The sequence below is a fragment of the Ceratotherium simum genome, chromosome 8, assembly GCF_057802395.1.
Source record: "Ceratotherium simum simum isolate JZ-2026a chromosome 8, ASM5780239v1, whole genome shotgun sequence".
Taxonomy (NCBI): Eukaryota; Metazoa; Chordata; class Mammalia; order Perissodactyla; family Rhinocerotidae; genus Ceratotherium; species Ceratotherium simum.
In genome coordinates this window covers 43,928,383-43,947,534 of record NC_141907.1, presented here as the reverse complement: position 1 = coordinate 43,947,534, position 19,152 = coordinate 43,928,383, and the positions used below count along the sequence as shown (strand labels likewise).

Here is a 19,152-nt window from a genome sequence, read left to right as displayed (position 1 = left end):
TTACCACTCTAAGGCATAAAATGATTTTCAAGATATATTCTCATTCACTCCCGTCTCTTCTTTCATTCATTCGACAGATACTTATTGAGCATTTACTATATGCCCAGCACTAGCTAAGGATACAAGTATGAAAAACATAGCCAAGGTCAAACATACAGCAGGCAATGCAACTTGGAGGATGAATTGGTAAATTCATCCCGAGGAGTGACTAGAGAGGTAGGAAGAGAGTAGGAAAATGGGAAGGAATGTGCAATTGTGTTAAATGCTAAGAAGTCAAATAAATTAACGAATGAAAGGTGCCCACTGCATGTAGCATAATGGAGGTGAGTGATGACCTTAACAGAGCAATTTTGTTGGTGAGTGGTGGACAGAAGCCAACTGGAGCAGACTGAGGAGCTAAAGGGTAGTAGGCGATCAAGCAGAAACAGCAAGTGTGAATGACCTTTCAAGATGTTAAAGCTATGAAGAGGAGGAAAGAGTGGCTGGAGAGAAATGGGTCAAAGTTTTTGTTCTAAAATAGGAGAAGGGTAAGCATTTTTAAATGCCAACGGGAAAAAACACCACAAAGACTAAAGTTAAGGAAAGGAGGTAATACGTAAGGTTTTTGAAATCAGAGACGATAGGACCCAGAGAACAGATGGAGGCAGTGGCCTTTCATAAGATGGACATGACTCCATTGTAACAGGAGGGAAGATAAACATGGACATGTTTATGGACAGTCACATACAAAAGAATGAAAGTAGACCACTATCTTACACCATACATAAAAATTAACTCAAAATGGATTAAAGACTTGAATGTAAGACCTGAAACCACATAACTCCTAGAAGAAAATATAGGCAGTCAGCTTTGACATCGGTCTTAGCAGAATCTTTTTGAGTATGTCTCCTCAGGCAAGAGAAACAAAAGAAAAAATAAACAAATGGGACTACATCAAACTAAAAAGCTTCTGCACAGCAAAGGAAACCATCAACAAAATGAAAAGACAACTAACAATTAGGATAAGATACTTGCAAATCATATATCTGATAACGACTTAATATCCAAAATATATAAAGAACTCATAAAACTCAACAACAAAAAAACCCAGTTAAAAAATGAGCAGAGGATCTGAACAGATATTTTTCCAAAGAAGATATACCAATAGGCACATGAGAAGATGTTCAACATCAGTAATTGTTAGGGAAACACAAATCAAAACCACAATGAGATATCACCTCACGCCCATCAGAATGGCTATTATTAAAAAGACAAGAAATATCAAGTGTTAGGGAGGATGTGGAGAAAAGTGAACCCTTGTACACTGCTGGTGGGAATGTAAATTGGTGCAGCCACTATGGAAAACAGTATATAGATTCCTCAAAAAATTAAAAATAGATTTGCCATATGATCCAGCTATTCCACTTCTGGTTATTTATCCAAAGAACAAGAAAACACTAATTGGAAAGGATATATGCACCCCTACATTCATGGCAGCATTATTCACAATAGCCAAGATTTGGAAACAACCTAAATGCCCATCAATGGACGAATGGATAAAGAAGATGAAGTGTGTATACATATGTGTATATATGTGTATACATATACATACACACATACACAATGGAATGTTAGCCATAAAATAAGATGAAATCTTGCCACTTGTGACAACATGGATAGATCTTGAGGGTATTATGCTAAATGAAATAAATCAGAGAAAGACAAATACTGTATGATTTCACTGATGTGGAAGATAAACAAACATACAGATACAAACAACAGATTGGTGCTTACCAGAGCAGAAGGGGGTGGGAGGAGGATGAAAGGGGTAAAGGTGCAAATTTGTATGGTGACAGATGGAAACTAGACTTTCGGTGGTGAACACAAAGTAGTCTATAAAGAAGTCGAAATATAATGATGTACACTTGAAATTTACATAATATTGTAAATCAATGTGACCTCAATTAAAAAAAAAAGAGTACATGGAAGACCAAAAAAAAAAAGGATGGACAGGTTTAAGATCTGGGGGCAAGAAACTGACAGAATGCCTCCCTGATGGCTTCTATTCTCTCAGGGAAATGGGATAAGAGCATCCACTTAGAAGGGAAGTAGAATGAGAGTTACAAGTTGACTGAGAATGGAAAACACCTGAAATGTTCCCTGTAAAGAGTGGGACATCAAGCAGTAAAAAAGCGAGTAAGATTTCCATACATCATTTAGGGTGCTGCTGAGCTTCGGGACCACCTTACTCACAGTGCTATCAATGCGTCCGATGCACATGCAAGCGGTGCTTAGCTGCTCATGTGTAAACGTGCAGAAGGTAAATGTTTTGGTTGACCCATGCCTGGGTTTTTGGCAGGGGGATGCATTCGAAACAGAGAAACAAGGGAGTTTCAATATCTGAAAGATTACACTGAAATGATAGGCCATAGCTAGCTATGAAAGGAAGTAAATTGCAAACTTTTATACATAGCTCTAAGCACTTTAATATGTTAACCCATTTAATCCTCATAACAAGCTTTTGGGTTAGGTGCCATCATTAACCCCACAGATAGGGAAACTGAGGCACAGAGAGGCGAAGTAACATGTTCAAGTCATACAGCTAGTAAGTGGAGAAGGCGTCAAACATTATCCACATAGGATGCTGAAAAGCCTAGGATGTAGCCTCTTCTTAAAATAACACACTGGGGGCCGGCCCCACGGCCTAGTGGTTAAGTTCGGCATGCTCCGCTTTGGTTCCTGGGCGCGGACCTACACCACTGGTTGGCGGCCATGCTGTGGCAGCATCCCACATACAAAATACAGGAAGACTGGCACAGATGTTAACTCAGGGTGAATATTCCTCAAGCAAAAAGAGGGAGATTGGCAGTGGATGTTGGCTCAGGGTGAACCTTTCTCAGCAAAAAAAAAAAAAAAAAAAAGAAAAAAAGAAAAAAAAGTAGCACACTGGCTTTCTTTCACTTCTTAAGACCCATGGAGTTTGATGGTACCAGGCTTCTGCATTTGCCATTCCCTCTGCCTGGGAAACTCTGCTTCTAGATCTTCATATGGCTGATATCTTGTCATTGAGTCAATCTCTAGCACATTCTTCCATTTTATTTTAATATCTTCTATCATCTAAAATAAACTTCATTTATGTGTTACTAGTTTATCTAACTAGAATAAAGGCACCACATAACAGGGACCTTGTGTACCATTATTATATACCCCAGCGCCCAAAACAGCCTGACACACACAGGCTCATAAATATTTGTCGAATGAATTCTTACATGCTCCTCAAACCAACTCACTTAGGACTGGTATCTGGCAGAAAGTTAGCTTTTCTTACGTGTGTGTGTGTGTGTGTGTGTGTGTGTGTGTGTGTGTACTTTCAGGTGATACAACTGCATTTCCTTAAAAAGATTCTGTACCTCTATTTTTCACTATTTCAGAATGGTCTTCCACTTAGTCTTAATTAACTCTATTATCAGTCTGCCTCAAAGAAGGATATACTTTGACTGAAAAATATTCAAGCAGGGTTCCCTGTACCAACTAGTCAAAATATAAAAGAATTCTGTAAGGTCCTTGATGGAGAGAGACTTTCTACTGAATCTACAGTGCCTAGTATGGATTCTGGTATATAGCAAGCATGCAATAAATATTTATGGAATGAATGAAGGAAAGATCATCTACTAAAAAGAAACATACATCAAGAGGAAATCACAATCACTTTTTAAGTTATCAACATTTTACATTTTACCTGTAACTGCAAAACTTTCAATTTTTTTTGAAAGTCTTTGCTTTTGTTGTTCAAGCTGATGAACAACAGTTTCCAGGTCTGATTTTATAAGGAGTTCATCATTCAGCCTCTCCTTTTCTTTATGGCATAAGTTTAATTCCTGCAAATTTTAATACCATAATTAAGATTTCTAACAACTTTATAAAATAGTATAGCACTTAAAATAGATATTTTGTAAGCATATTTACTTAAGAGTAATTCACATACACATATACTCTTTTTATTAGTCAAATATGGCTTCAATTAAAGTTAATTATCAATGGTGGCTAAAAGCACAATAAAACCCAAATGTCAACAGGGCTCCTTTCTGAGTAGAACTATTAGATTTTCTTTTAATTTGTTCAGCATATTGTCCTATTTTTTAAAAAATTAATATGTACTTATGTAACAAAAAATTTTAAAGCTTTTCTATGTTTAAAGGAGGGCAGTAATAAGACACAGTGCTCTAAGACTACCATAGGTGTCTGTAATTATGGTGGTTATTCTCTCAGCTTCATCTGCACAATGCAGTTAAGACCAGAACCTGGGAGCCGGCCCCATGGCGTAGCAGTTAAGCGCGCGCACTCCGCTGCTGGCGGCCCCGGTTTGGATCCTGGGCGCGCACCAATCCACCACTTGTGAAGCCATGCTATGGCGGCATCCCATATAAAGTGGAGGAAGATGGGCACGGATGTTAGCCCAGGGCCAGTCTTCCTCAGCAAAAAAAGAGGAGGACTGGCATGGATGTTAGCTTAGGGCTGATCTTCCTCACAAAAAAACAAACAAACAAAAAAACCGACCAGAACCCGGACACGGAGGATTCACTGTGAGGATGAATCTATGGATGTGAAGGACTCTGCACAGCGTCCAGCACGCAGCAAGTGCCGATAAGTGTTAGCTATTAATATCATTAGTATTTATCTTAAAAATACATAAAATATAGCACTAATAAAAAAATAAAGAAGGCCAGAAAGTAACTACAGCAGCATCTTACTGTTAGCCAATGCTACTGAAATGTGGTCACAGTTCTGAGACAAGCATTATGAATCACACCAACTGTTTACGGTATACATACAACAGCAGTAAAAAACAGCAAAAACCCCTGCCCCGATGAAGTTACGTTGTAATGAAAACATCATTAAAACATCTACTTTACATTTATTGACCTCATGGGAGAATTTTACAACATCTATGAGACTCAAGAGTGGACAACATTTAGCAGGTTTAGCTAATTTCATTATTCAGTATTGCATTGAGTTGAATAAAGCTAAAGCAGTTGAATAAAAAAAGGAAGCCACTTGGGACCGGCCCTGTGGCTTAGCGGTTAAGTGCGCACACTCCGCTGCTGACGGCCTGGGTTCGGATCCCCGTGCGCACCGACGCACCGCTTCTCCGGCCATGCTGAGGCCACGTCCCACATACAGCAACTAGAAGGATGTGCAACTATGACATACAACTATCTACTGGTGCTTTGGGGGAAAAACAAGGAGGAGGATTGGCTATAGACGTTAGCTCAGAGCCGGCCTTCCTCAGCAAAACGAGGAGGATTAGCACGGATGTTAGCTCAGGGCTGATCTTCCTCACAAAAAAAAAAAAAAAAAAAAAGGAAGCCACTGCGATATGCTGTTCATAGTGAGCATACAAAAATGGACAAATATTTGAGCACCTACTGTGTGCCTGTGTATCACAATGGTTTTGTCTTTCAATTTGCCTTATGCCACCAGAAGATTGCAGCTAGACTGTATAAAGAGTACACATAACGTGAAAACTTGGAAATTAGTATCAGTCTTTACTTCCGATCTTAGCAGAAACTCATCTCAGTTAACAGGCCATTAATAAAAAGTCCTCAATAATCTTTTGGGTGATGACCCAGGAGTTTCTACTGGTAAGCAAGACATTCTACCAATTCTAGACTATAGAACTCTATGCTGTATCTAGGCTTATGCTGGGATGATTACTATTTTTCTCATTTGAAGACTACCAGAACAAACAATATGACTAGGAAAATGGTTTGCACCACCAAACAAAGCTATTAAAAGAGGACTGACTCCTTTTAATAAAAGACAACAACTTTATCAAGTAATTATCAATTTCTAATATTAGTAAACTGACAAGTCATGAAGTAGTTAAAAGAATATAAAATTCCTAACAGATTTTCCAAATTTGAATTTAATTTGCAATCTATTATATACGAGATTAAAGAATTATAAAAATATAAATGAAACTATACCTATACAATAGAATATTACTCAGCCATAACATGGAAGTACTGATACATACTAGAACATGCATGAACCTTGAAAACACTGTGCTAAGTGAAAGAAGCCAGATACAAAAGGCCATATACTATATAAGTCTATCTACATAGAATGTCCAGAATAGGCAAATCTATAGAAACAGAAAGTAAGTTAGTGGTTGTCAAGGGCTAAGCAGAGGAAAACGGGGAATGACTGCTAATGGATATGAGGTTTCTTTTTGTAGTGATGAAAATGTTCTGGGATTAGATAATACATAGTGATGGCTGCATTAACTTTGTGACTACAGTTGGCCCTCCGCATGTGTGGATTCAATCAACTGCATATGGAAAGGCCTAAGATAGTTGCATCTGTACCGAACGTGTACAGATTTCTTTTTCTTGTCATTATTCCCTAAACAAACAATACAGTATAACAACTATTACATAGCATTTACACTGTATTAGGTATTATAAGTAATCTAGAGATGATTTAAAATGTTGGGGATGATGTGCATATGTTACGTGCAAATACTAGCCATTTTATAAAAGGGACTTGAGCATCTGTGGATTTTGGTATCTGCAGGGATCCTGGAACCAATTCCCCGCAGATACTGAGGGACGACTATACACCAAAGCCACTCAATTGTATAATTAAGAGTGAATATTATGATATGTAAATTATATCTCAATTAAACAAATATATGTAAAATAAAACATAAAAATTTTCTTACCAAAAGTTCTGGCAATTTAATATGGCATCTACTTACCAGTTGAAGTTTTGCCATTGTTTCTTCAAGATTCTGCATTTCAGAGAGCTTTCTTTTAATCTCTTTCTAGGAATAAAAAGCTTATTAGGTACAAGTCAAGAAAACTTATCACTAAGTCACACTGCAAATAAGACCAAGACATTTTTGGAGTAGTTCATGTTCCCTCTCACCAGTGAGACCTGAGTCTTTAGCCTTAAGCCTCAATTTCAATGAAGAGGAGGCAAAGTTGAGGCCTCCCTTTAATTCCTTGGTTTCCTGAATGCCTACAGGGATCTATTTGTAACATCTGAAACAAGAGGGCCACTTGAAAATCTTTTTTTGCCTATATACTTGCAGGACTTTCCTTGAGCCTTGATTTTTAGGATTCATCTTATGGCACTGTCACTTCCTATCCTATTTACTTTCTCCCCACCTGTGACTACCAATCAGGATCCTCTATACCGCAACTGACAGTGCTGAATGCCAAAATTAAAATACTATGATCTAATAGGAATCTTTTGTTGAGCCAAGTTATCATTCCTGAGCACTGCCACTGGGACGTGAGAAGCCGTGTTCCGCGTGAGCGTGCATGAGCATAAAAGATGCAAAAGGTGGAAAAGGAGAAGGATAAGATAAAGGAGTGTTGCCATAAAACTAAAGTCACAAAAGCAAAATTAAAACTGCACTAATTATGTTCTTTTTCAAGATTGTTTTGGCTACTTCAGGTCCCGTAAGGTTCCATATGAATTTTAGGATTTTTTTTCTATTGCTGCAAAAGATGCCATTGGGATTTGGATAGGGATTGCACTGAATCTATAGATGGCTTTGGGTAGTATGGACATGTGAACAATGTTAAGTCTTTCAATCCATGGACACAGGATGTCTTTCTATTTATTTCTGTCTTCTTCAATTTCTTTCAGCAATGGTTTAGAGTTTTCAGTGCACAAGTCTTTTGCCTCCCTGTTTAAGTTTATTCCCAAATATTTTATTCTTTTCATGCTATGTCAATGGGATTATTTTCTTAATTTCCTTTTTGGATTGTTAATTATTAGCATATAGAAACGAACCTGATTTTTGTGCACTGATTTTCTATCTTGGAACTTCGCTGAATTTGTTTATTTGTTCTAACTGTTCTTTTGTGGAATCTTTAGGGTTTTCTACATATAAGATCATGTCATCTGGAAACATAATTTTACTTCTTTCTTTCCTGTTTATATGACTTTTATTTCTTTTTCTTGCCTAATTGCTCTTGATAGGACTTCCAGTACTATGTTGAATAGAAGTGGTAAGAATGGGCATCCTTGCCTTGTTCCTGATCCTAGAGGTATAACTTTCAGTCTTTCACCACTGAGGATAATGTTAGCTGTGGGCTTTTCATATATGGCCTTTATTACGTTGAGGTAGTTTCCATCAATTCCACTAATTAGTAGAGATGACACTGCATAAAATTAATTCAACGATATAGAGCAGTGGTCCTCAAACGAGGTTATACCCATTCCTGGAATAACATGAAGACTTTCCAAGTATTATGTAAAACTACTGTATACACAGTTTTAAGGAATCAATATCTGGATTCTTTTTTTTTTTTTTTTTTAAAGATTTTATTTATTCAGTTTTTTCCCCCCAAAGCCCCAGTAGATAGTTGTATGTCATAGGTTCACATCCTTCTAGTTGCTGTACGTGGGACTCGGCCTCGCGTTGGACGGAGAAGTGGTGCCTCAGGGCGCTCCCGGGATCCGAACCCGGGCCGTCAGCATCAGAGCGCGCGCACTTAACCGCCAAGCCACGGAGCCGGCCCAATATCTGGATTCTTAATTTGCACACGTAGTCCTTCTTAAAAATTATCTGAGAACCTGCTTGTGGTCCAGGTATCATGTGAGTTCTCCTTCACCACCTTCCCTTTCACAGCTGCCTTTCTTCCACTTTTCAAAAGAAATGCATGCATCTAATGGCACACTGTCTCGAGATATAAAAAACTTTTGAAGTACCAGACAAAAGGATAATCTGAGATGTGGGGGCTGGCTGAAGTCTTTAATTAAGACACTATTTTCTCCATTATATCTCTTTAAGAGACGTGTTTCCAATAAAATTTAATTTTTTATTTAATAAGCACTTAACATTTGTGCTATATGTATCACTTTGATCCACTGATTACTAATAATTATTTAATAGTAACACTATTCAGAGGACAATGTTAACACTTTGAATCTTACTGTCACAGGACATTTTTTAAAATAAAAAAGTTTCAATTTATGGGATTTGCAGTCGCAGCCACGGTGTCCCAAGGTATCATCACAAGGGAGAACACAGGAGGTATATAAAATGTTAAGTCAGAGTGACGTCAGTGTCATGGCGGAGTGAGCTTTCCAGTGAACTCTTCCCCCGATAAGATACAACAAAAGCAACAGTCACAGACCAACAACAGAATCCTAGACAGTGAAAAGCAGGATCAGAAAGATACACACTGCCATACATCTGAGAGTGGAACGTGCTGGGCCCCCGGAGGAAGTGGGGAGAGGTAAGGAGAACTCCTCTCCCTCCCCATCAGATCAGCGATCCCGGTCCGCGCAGCTCCCAGAGAGTGGGGAGGGGCGGCCCTCTGTGGGGAAACCGTAGCTCTTCGGGCTCTCTCAGCCAGTGGGAAACTCCCACACAGAGGACTCAGAATTGCTACAGGGTACCATCAACATCTGAGCACCCCAGAGAGCAGATAACAAGGGGCAAACGAGAAGCTCCGCATACCAGGGACCCAGCGGGGAAAACAGAAACCACCCCCCCCCACCAAACCAGACCCTGCAGCTCAGGCGACCAGACCAGACCAAGCTACCCTCGGATTGCGGATCGCAGTGAACAGCCGGGGCAGAGCGCAGGGGGCTCGGATTACACAGCCCTTTACCCCCACACAGTTGTGGCAGGTGGAAATTACAACCAGAGATTTCCAGGATGAGGAAAAACAAAGCCAACACAGGAACCACAATGCAAAGATCCATGAAATCACCAGACCAGAAGGAAAATGACAAGCACCCAGAAACCAACCCTGAAGACACAGAAATCCACAACCTAAACGACAGAGATTTCAAAATAGCTATCATAAAAACACTCAACGAAATACGAGACAACACAGAGAAACAATTCAATGAGATTAGGAGTTTCTTCACAAAAGAGATTGAAATCATAAAGAAAAACTAATCAGTGCTGATGGAGATGAAGAACACAATGGAGGAGATAAAGGAGAATCTGGAATCTTTAAAGAACAGAGCTGACAATATGGAGGAAAGAATTAGCATTTTAGAGGATAGGAATACAGATATGCTCCAGATAGAAGCGGAGAGAGAACTAAGACTAAAAAGAAATGAAGAAAGTCTCTGAGGAATATCTGACTCTATTACGAAATGTAACATGAGAATTATAGGTATTCCTGAGGGAAAAGAGAGGGAAAGAGGAACAGAGAGCCTATTCAAGGAAATAATAGCTGAGAATTTCCCAAATCTGGGGAAGGAGCAGGAAATACCAGTAAGCGAAGCCAACAGGTCACCTAAACATGTCAACAGGCAAAGGCCCACACCACGACATCTAGTGGTAAGGCTAACCAGAGTTAATGACAAAGAAACAATATTAAGAGCAGCTAGACAAAAACGAAAAATAACGTACAAAGGAACTCCCATCAGGCTCTCAGCGGACTTCTCAACAGAAACTTTACAGGCTAGGAGAGACTGCATGATATGTTCAAAATACTGAAAGACAAAAACTTTCAGCCAAGAATACTCTATCCAGCAAAAATATCCTTCACATATGATGGAGAAATAGTAACTCTCCCAGATAAACAGAAGCTAAGGGAGTTCATGGCCACGAGACCCCCACTACAAGAAATACTCAAGAAGGCCCTCAGGCCTGAAAAAAAGAAGAGAAAGGGAACACAAAGCTTGGAGCAAGGAGAAAAATAGGTAGATAAACTCAGAAAAATAGTAGATCTTTACCGGAATAGGTTAGCAACAACTTAAATAGCAAAATCAAAGATCAAAGGAAGGAATTCACCAAAAATAAATTTAACCTCATCACTGTAAACACACAGCCACAACACAAGATAGAATAAGGTATAACAAGAACAACTTAGAAGGGGAAGAGGAAAGTGATTGAATTGACTTAGTATAAGGAAATAGGAGGCCATCAGATAACAGACTATCTCATACACAAGATGTTTTACACAAACCTCAAGGTAACCAATAAACAAATAATCAAAACAAAATCACATATGATAAACAAAGAGAAAACTAGAAGAGTCATAAGACAGAACAACCAAACTGAACTGGCAGTCCAAAACAAATGGGACAAGAAACAAAGGAAACGCAAAAGAACCAGAAAATAAGTGACAAAACAGCAACATTAAGCCCTCATATATCAATAATTACCCTAAATGTAAATGGATTGAACTCTCCAATCAAAAGATACAGAGTGGCAGGATGGATTAAAAGGCAGGACCCAACAATATGCTGCCTCCAGGAAACACATCTCAGCTCTAAAGACAAGCACAGGTTCAGAGTGAAAGGATGGAAGACAATACTCCAAGCTAATGGCAAACAAAAGAAAGCACGTGTTGCCATACTCATATCAGACAAAGTAGACTTCAAGATAAAACAGGTGAAGAAAGACAAAGAAGGGAAATATATAATGATAAAAGAGACACTCCACCAAGAAGACATATCACTTTTAAATGTATATGCACCCAACATAGGAGCACCAATGTACATAAAGCAACTATTAACAAACCTAAAAGGAGACATTAACAACAACTGAATAATAGTAGGGGATCTTAATACTCCACTTACATCAACAGATAGATCATCCAGACAAAAAGTCAATAAAGAAATAGTAGACTTAAATGAAAAACTGGACGAGATGGACCTAGTAGACATATACAGAGCACTTCATCCAAAAACAGTTGACTACACATTCTTCTCAAGCGCTCATGGAACATTCTCTAGGATAGACCATATGTTGGGAAACAAAGCAAGCCTCAATAAATTTAAGAAGATTGAAATCATAACAAGCATCTTTTCAGACCATAATGCTATGAAACTGGAAATGAACCATGAAAAAAAAACTGGGAAAGTGACAAAAATGTGGAGATTAAACAACATGCTACTGAACAACCAAAGGATCATTGATGAAATTAAAGGAGAGATCAAAAACTATCTGGAAACAAATGAAAATGAAAATATGCCATACTAAACCATATGGGATGCAGCAAAAGCAGTCCTGAGAGGGAAACTCATAGTGATACAAGCCCACCTTAACAAACAAGAAAAAGCCCATATAAGCAACCTTAAATTACACCTAACAGAACTAGAAAAAGAAGAACAAACAAAGCCCAAAGTCAGCAGAAGGAGAAAAATAATAAAAATCAGAGCAGAAATAAATGAAATTGAGACCAAAAAAACAGTAGAAAGGATTAATGAAACAAAGAGTTGGTTCTTTGAGAAGATAAACAAAATTGACAAACCCTTAGCCAGGATTACTAAGAAAAAAAGAGAAAAGGCTCAAGTAAATAAAATTAGAAATGAAAGAGGAGAAATTACAACGGATACCACGGAAATATAGAGGATTATAAGAGAATACTGTGAGAAATCATATGCCAACAAATTGGACAATCTAGAAGAAATAGATAAATTCTTAGACTCATACAACCTCCCAAAACTGAACCAAGAAGAAATGGAGAATCTGAATAGACCAATCACAAGTAAAGAGATTGAAATAGTAATCAAAAACTTCCCAAAAAATAAAAGTCCAGGACCAGATGGCTTCTCCGGTGAATTTTACCAAACATTCAAGGAAGATTTAATACCCACCCTTCTCAAACTATTCCAAAAAATAGAGGAAGATGGAACACTTCCTAAATCATTCTACGAGGCCAACATCACCCTGATACCAAAGCCAGACAAAGACAACACAAAGAAAGAAAATTAAAGGCCAATATCGCTGATGAACATAGATGCAAAAATCCTCAACAACATTTTGGCAAACTGAATACAGCAATACATTAAAAAGATCATACACCGTGATCAAGTGAGATTTATACCAGGGACGCAGGGATGGTTCAACATCCACAAATCAATCAATGTGATACATCACATCAACAAAATAAAGAATAAAAACCACACGGTCATCTCAATAGACGCAGAGAAGGCCTTTGACAAGATACAACATCTATTTATGATAAAAACCCTCAACAAAATGTGAATAGAAGGAAAGTACCTCAACATAATAAAGGCTATTTATGACAAACCCACAGCCAACATCATACTCAACAGGGAAAGACTGAAAGCCATTCCTCTTAGAACAGGAACGAGGCAGGGCTGCCCACTCTCACCACTCCTGTTCAATGTAGTACTGGAGGTTTTGGCCAGAGCAATTAGGCAAGAAAAAGGAATAAAAGGAATTCAAATAGGTAACAAAGAAGTGAAACTCTCACTATTTGCTGATGACATGATTTTATATATAGAAAACCCTAAAGAATCCGTTGGAAAACTATTAGAAATAATCAACAACTACAGCCAAGTTGCAGGGTACAAAATCAATCTACAAAAATCAGTTGCATTTCTGTATGCTAAGAATGAACCAACAGAAAGAGAGCTCAAAAAGATAATACGATTTACAACTGCATCAAAAAGAATAAAATACCTACGAATAAATCTTACTAAGTAGGTGATTGACCTATACAATGAGAACTACAAGACATTATTGAAAGAAATCGATGAGGACATAAAGAAATGGAAAGATATCCCATGCACGTGGATTGGAAGAATAAACATAGTTAAAATGTCTATATTACCTAAAGCAACCTACAGATTCAATGCAATCCCAATCAGAATCCCAATGACATTCTTCACGGAAATAGAAAAAAGAATACTAAAATTTATATGGGGCAACAAAAGACCCCGAATAGCTAAAGCAATCCTAAGAAAAAAGCAGGAGGCATCACAATCCCCGACTTCAAAACATACTACAAAGCAATAGCAATCAAAACAGCATGGTACTGGTACAAAAAGAGACACACAGATCAATGGAACAGAACTGAAAGCCAAGAAATAAAACCACACATATACGGACAGCTAATTTTCGACAAAGGAGCTAAGAACATACAATGGAGAAAGGAAAGTCTCTTCAATAAATGGTGTTGGGAAAACTGGACAGCCACATGCAAAAGAATGAAAGTGGACCATCTGCTATTGCCACTCACAAAAATTAACTCAAAATGGATCAAAGACCTGCAGGCGAGACCTGAAACTATAAAACTCACAGAAGAAAATATAGGCAACACAATATTTGATTGTCATACAGGAATCTTTTCGGATGACATGCCTACCCAGACTAGGGAAACTAAAGAAAAAATAAACAAGTGGGACTTTAGCAGATTAAAGAGCTTCTACAAGACAAACGAAACCAGAATCAAGATGAACAGACAACCCACCAGCTGGGAGAGAATATTTGCAAAACATACATCTGAGAAGGGGTTGATCTCCATAGTATATAAAGAACTCACACAACTGAACAAGAAAAAAACAAACAACCCGATCAAAAAATGGGCAGAGGAAATGAACAGACTTCTCCAAAGAAGAGAGACAGATGGTCAATAGGCACATCAAAAGATATTCAACATCATTAATCATCAGGGAAATGCAAATCAAAACAACACTAAGATATCACCTCACATCCATTAGAATGGCTATAATCACCAAGACAAAAAACAATAAATGTTGGAGAGGATGTGGAGAAACAGGAACCCTCATACACAGCTGGTGGGAATGCAAACTGGTACAGCCTCTATGGAAAATAGTATGGAGATTCCTCAAAGAATTAAAAATAGAGATGCCCTATGATCCAGCCATCCCACTACTGGGAATCTATCCAACGAACCTGAAATCAACAATCCAAAGAGGCTTATGCACCCCTATGTTCACTGTAGCATTATTCACCATAACCAAGAAGTGGAAGCAACCTAAGTGTCCCTCGACTGACGATTGGATTAAGAAAATGTGGTATATATATACAATGGAATACTACTCAGCCATAAAAAAAGACAAAATCGTCCCATTTGCAACAACATGGATGGGCCTGGAGGGTATTATGTTAAGTGAAGTAAGCCAGAAGGAGAAAGACAAACACTGTATGATCTCACTAATATGTGGAATATAAACCAACACATGGACAGAGAAAACTGTATTGTGGTTACCAGGGGTGGTGGGGGTGGGGGTGGGGTGGGCACAGGGGGTGAAGGGAGACATATATATGGTTATGGACAAACAAAAATGTACAACCCAAAATTTCACAATGTTAAAAACTATTAAAACATCAATAAAAAAAAAGTTTCAATTTATGTATTTTTTTTTTTTAAAAGATTTATTTATTTATTTATTTTTTTCCCCAAAGCCCCAGTAGATAGTTGTATGTCATAGCTGCACATCCCTCTAGTTGCTGTATGTGGGATGTGGCTTCAGCATGGCCGGAGAAGCGGTGCGTCGGTGCACGCCCGGGATCCGAACCCGGGCCGCCAGCAGCGGAGCGCACGCACTTAAACCGCTAAGCCACAGGGCGGCCCCAATTTATGTATTTTTTTATTGCAGAGATGTTTGATAGAGTGATCATAAAAAGATATTCAAGCATAAAATATGTTAAAACAGGATAAAATTTTGTGAGAATTTCAAGAAAAAAGGGTCATTTGGATTCCACTGGCTATATTTAAAAGAATGATGTGACAGTTTTAAGAGATCAATATTTACAATAGACTAAAAATTACATCCTTTGCATCTGTTTAAGCTTAAAGATGAAAAATTTTAGCTACCAACTTAAAAATGTGCAAGGACATACATAGTTTCAAAAAATACCTTTAAAGGGTTTGTGAGCATAAAATGACATAGAGGACAGACTTCTGAAGATTGCTCACAATGCAGAGATAAAAGGACAGAGACGAAAATCTTGAAAGAAAATAGCACAGAGCCTGGAGAGCTATCCTAAGAGGTGTGCTTCAGCAAGACATCCAAACAACTAGAACAAGTGTAAGAATATAGAGGGTGTAGAGAACACTTAGAAAACCTTGAATTACAAAACAAACCAATAGACCCAAATTGGATATCAAAAGGGCTCAAGCTCGCTGCGATCTAGGAGCATTAATGAACCCGCCCACAACCTAGACATACCTTTGCTTCCTCAAGTTCTTTATCAGCAGTCTCAAGCACTTCTTCTTTATGTCTTTCCAACTGCTGTGCTAACTGGTCTATTTCAGTTAATTCTTGGCAGAGTTTTTCATTTTTGTTACTTAAATTAACAACTTCAGTAGTCACTGTTTCCTTGGTTTCCATAAGCTCTTGTATTTGCTTCTCCAGGTCTTTATTAGCTTGTTGAAGAAAGTCAACCTAAATTGAATTTGTAGTTCATAAGGTATATGAATTGGAAAATTACCCTGAATACTGAACTTTCAACATAATATTTCATAATGCTGTATTTTTTTAATACCGAAAATAAAAACCATAGCTATGTTATGTTTGCAAACTTACATTGCTTAATTTGCAAAACTGAGTGTGTGGTTTAATAAAAATATATAGCCATTGGCTTTCAATTTTCAAGCACAGAAGGAAAGAATAAGTAAGAAATTTGTGTGAACTCTTTCCCAACACAGAATTCTAAAAATATGACAAGACTATAACTATGATGATAATATTACTCTACACTGTGCTGTCCAATATGTAGCCACTAACATCCACATGTGGCTACTGAGCACTTGAAAAGTGGCTATTCCAGGGCCGGCCCTGTGGCTTGGTGGTTGAGTGCGCGCGCTGCGATGCTGGCGGCCCGGGTTCGGATCCCGGGTGCGCATCGAGGCACCGCTTCTCTGTCCATCCTGAGGCCGAGTCCCACATACAGCAACTAGAAGGGTGTGCAGCTGTGACATACAACTATCTACTGGGGCTTTGGGGGCAAAAAATAAAAAACAAAATCTTTATAAAAAAAAAAAAAAAAAAAGTGGCTATTCCAAACTGAGATGCACTATAAATATAAAATATACACAGGACTTCAAACACTTAGAAAAAAAAAAGTAAAATATCTCAAGGATGTTTTATAATGTTAATTACATATCAAAATGATAATATTTTGGATATATTGAGGTAAATACATTATTAAAATTAATTTCACCTGTTTCTTTTTTAATCTGGCTACTGTAGAATTTTTAAGTACCTCTGTGGCTTATGTCATATTTGCATTGGACAGCACTGCCCTGGAGCTGCTGCTGCTATCTGTGACTTACTCTATTCTGGTCGCAGCCCAGGCAGTACTGACATGCCTAAATTTCTAAAGGTCATGTGTCATGCTTTATGGAACTCTTGTGTTCTTTCACTGTCAAAAGCATTGCAAAGGAATCCATTACATAGGTAGTTTAAAACTACATGTTTAATTTTCATGTTTACTTTTAAAAATTCTTTTTTAAATTATAAAATAAATATATAGTCATAAAATTTTTCAAAATAAAGAAAATCATAAAGAAGAATGTCCCATCACACAAAGATAAACTTTGTGTTTGGTGTCTTCTCTTCTAGTGTTTTCTCTCTCTGGGTTCATAAACACATTTTTTAAAAGCAAATTGAAAATCACATCGTGGGGCTGGCCTGGTGGCTTGGTGGTTAAGTGCACGCGCTCCGCTGCTGGTGGCCCGGGTTCAGATCCCGGGCGTGCACCGACGCGCCGCTTCTCCGGCCATGCTGAGGCCGCGTCCCACATACAGCAACTAAAAGGATGCGCAACTATGACATACAACTATCTACTGAGGCTTTGGGGGAAAAAATAAATAAATAAAATCTTTAAAAAAAAAAAAAAAATCACATTGTGCCTACAATTTATTCTCTTCTTTTAAATATTTAACATTATGGTGTATATATTCCTTCCTGATTAAATATTCTTTAAAATCATGATTTTTCAATAGCTACACCCTATTTCTGGGTACTTTGGCTCTATCAAATTTTTCCCACTGTAAACAATACCTCAATGAACGACCCTGTCACTTTTACAAATCCTTGGACCATTTTAACTCAATTTTATATACTCAGTGAAATAATTATAAAACTCATTACCTGAATATTTAAATGCGCAATAAGCTTTTCATTGGTTTTATTTCTAGTCTCCAAAGAGAGGACATCAGGGGAGCGACCACCATCCAATGCAACCGACAGTCGTTCTATCTCTCGTTCTCTTAGCTCAATCTGAAGACACAAAGTCATGCTATCATTTTAAAAAATCTGGTTTTCGTCCCATTTGCAACAACATGGATGGGCCTGGAGCGTATTATGTTAAGTGAAATAAGCCAGAAAGAGAAAGACAAACACTGTATGATCTCATTCATATGTGGAATATAAACCAACACATGGACAGAGAAAACTGTATTGTGGTTACCAGGGGCAGTGGGGGTGGGGGGTGGGCACAAGGGGTGAAGGGAGTCATATATATGGTGATGGACAAACAAAAATGCACAACCCAAAATTTCACAATGTTAAAAACCATTAAAACATCAATAAAAAAAATGTAACTATAAAATTAAAAACAACAACAACAACAACAACAAAAAATCTGGTTTTGACCCAAAATGATTAACACTAGACAAACATTTATTTGGATATACTTCTATTTTTCTTTCTTTCTTTCTTTTTTGCTGAGGAAGATTCGCCCTGAGCTAACATCTGCTGCCAATCATCCTCTTTTTGTATGTGAACCCCCACCACAGCATGGCCACTGACAGACAAGTGGTGTAGGTCCGCACCCGGGAACCGAACCCAGGCTGCTGAAGCAGAGTGTGCCAAACTTAACCACTAGGCCACCAGGGCTGGCCCTACTTCTATTTTTCTTATGTTGCAGAATGTATATAAGAGATTAACATTCATATATGCACCCACACATATATGGGATTATGAAATACATATATGTAGAGCAAAAATAAACACAGAAAATGTCAACATAAGAATTGTCAACATAGCTTTCATAAGTATTTCCAATGAACAGATTCTTCCTAATTTAATTTTTGGATTTTTTCCCCCTTCTCTAAGATTAGGCAATGTTTATATAAAAAGAAACTATTGAGTACTGGAACTGAGTTTGAACTGCTTCAGTGTTTGATGGAACAAATGCAGAATAAACGAATGAATGTAAAACACACAAAAAAATGAATTGCTACTGAAACCCAATATTAAAAAGGATAGAAAGCTAGAGTAAATTCAATTAATTATCTACTATTTAGAAAACAACAGATGTATAATCAAAAAGATCATGATCCACCATGAATTTACACTTATTCACATGCAAGAATTTGGAAAAACTCACACACTTTCAAGCTTTGGTTTTTTTCCAAAAAAAAATTGAAAACAAAAACCAAGTATTCAATTCAACAATTATTG

At 37.8% G+C, this 19,152-nt stretch overlaps 1 protein-coding gene across 6 annotated transcripts in view; it reads right to left on the bottom strand.

Moving 5' to 3' along the window:
- Positions 1-19,152, bottom strand: part of CEP135 (centrosomal protein 135) — an 80,525-nt gene that overhangs the window by 47,224 nt on the left and 14,149 nt on the right. For 3 of the 6 annotated variants that reach the window (XR_015552920.1, XM_087434350.1, XM_087434347.1), the window contains exons 7-10: positions 17,839-17,967; positions 15,913-16,128; positions 6,740-6,805; positions 3,719-3,857 (exon numbers count right to left, since the gene is read on the bottom strand). Coding sequence is in view for 5 of the 6 variants with exons in the window: in XM_087434350.1 (XP_087290476.1) it covers positions 3,719-3,857; positions 6,740-6,805; positions 15,913-16,128; positions 17,839-17,967 (550 nt within the window). In the remaining variant the exon portion in view is untranslated. Of the gene's footprint in view, positions 1-3,718; positions 3,858-6,739; positions 6,806-15,912; positions 16,129-17,838; positions 18,040-19,152 lie in introns of all 6 variants that reach the window. The other 3 variants (XM_087434352.1, XM_087434349.1, XM_087434351.1) reach the window with 3 other exon arrangements.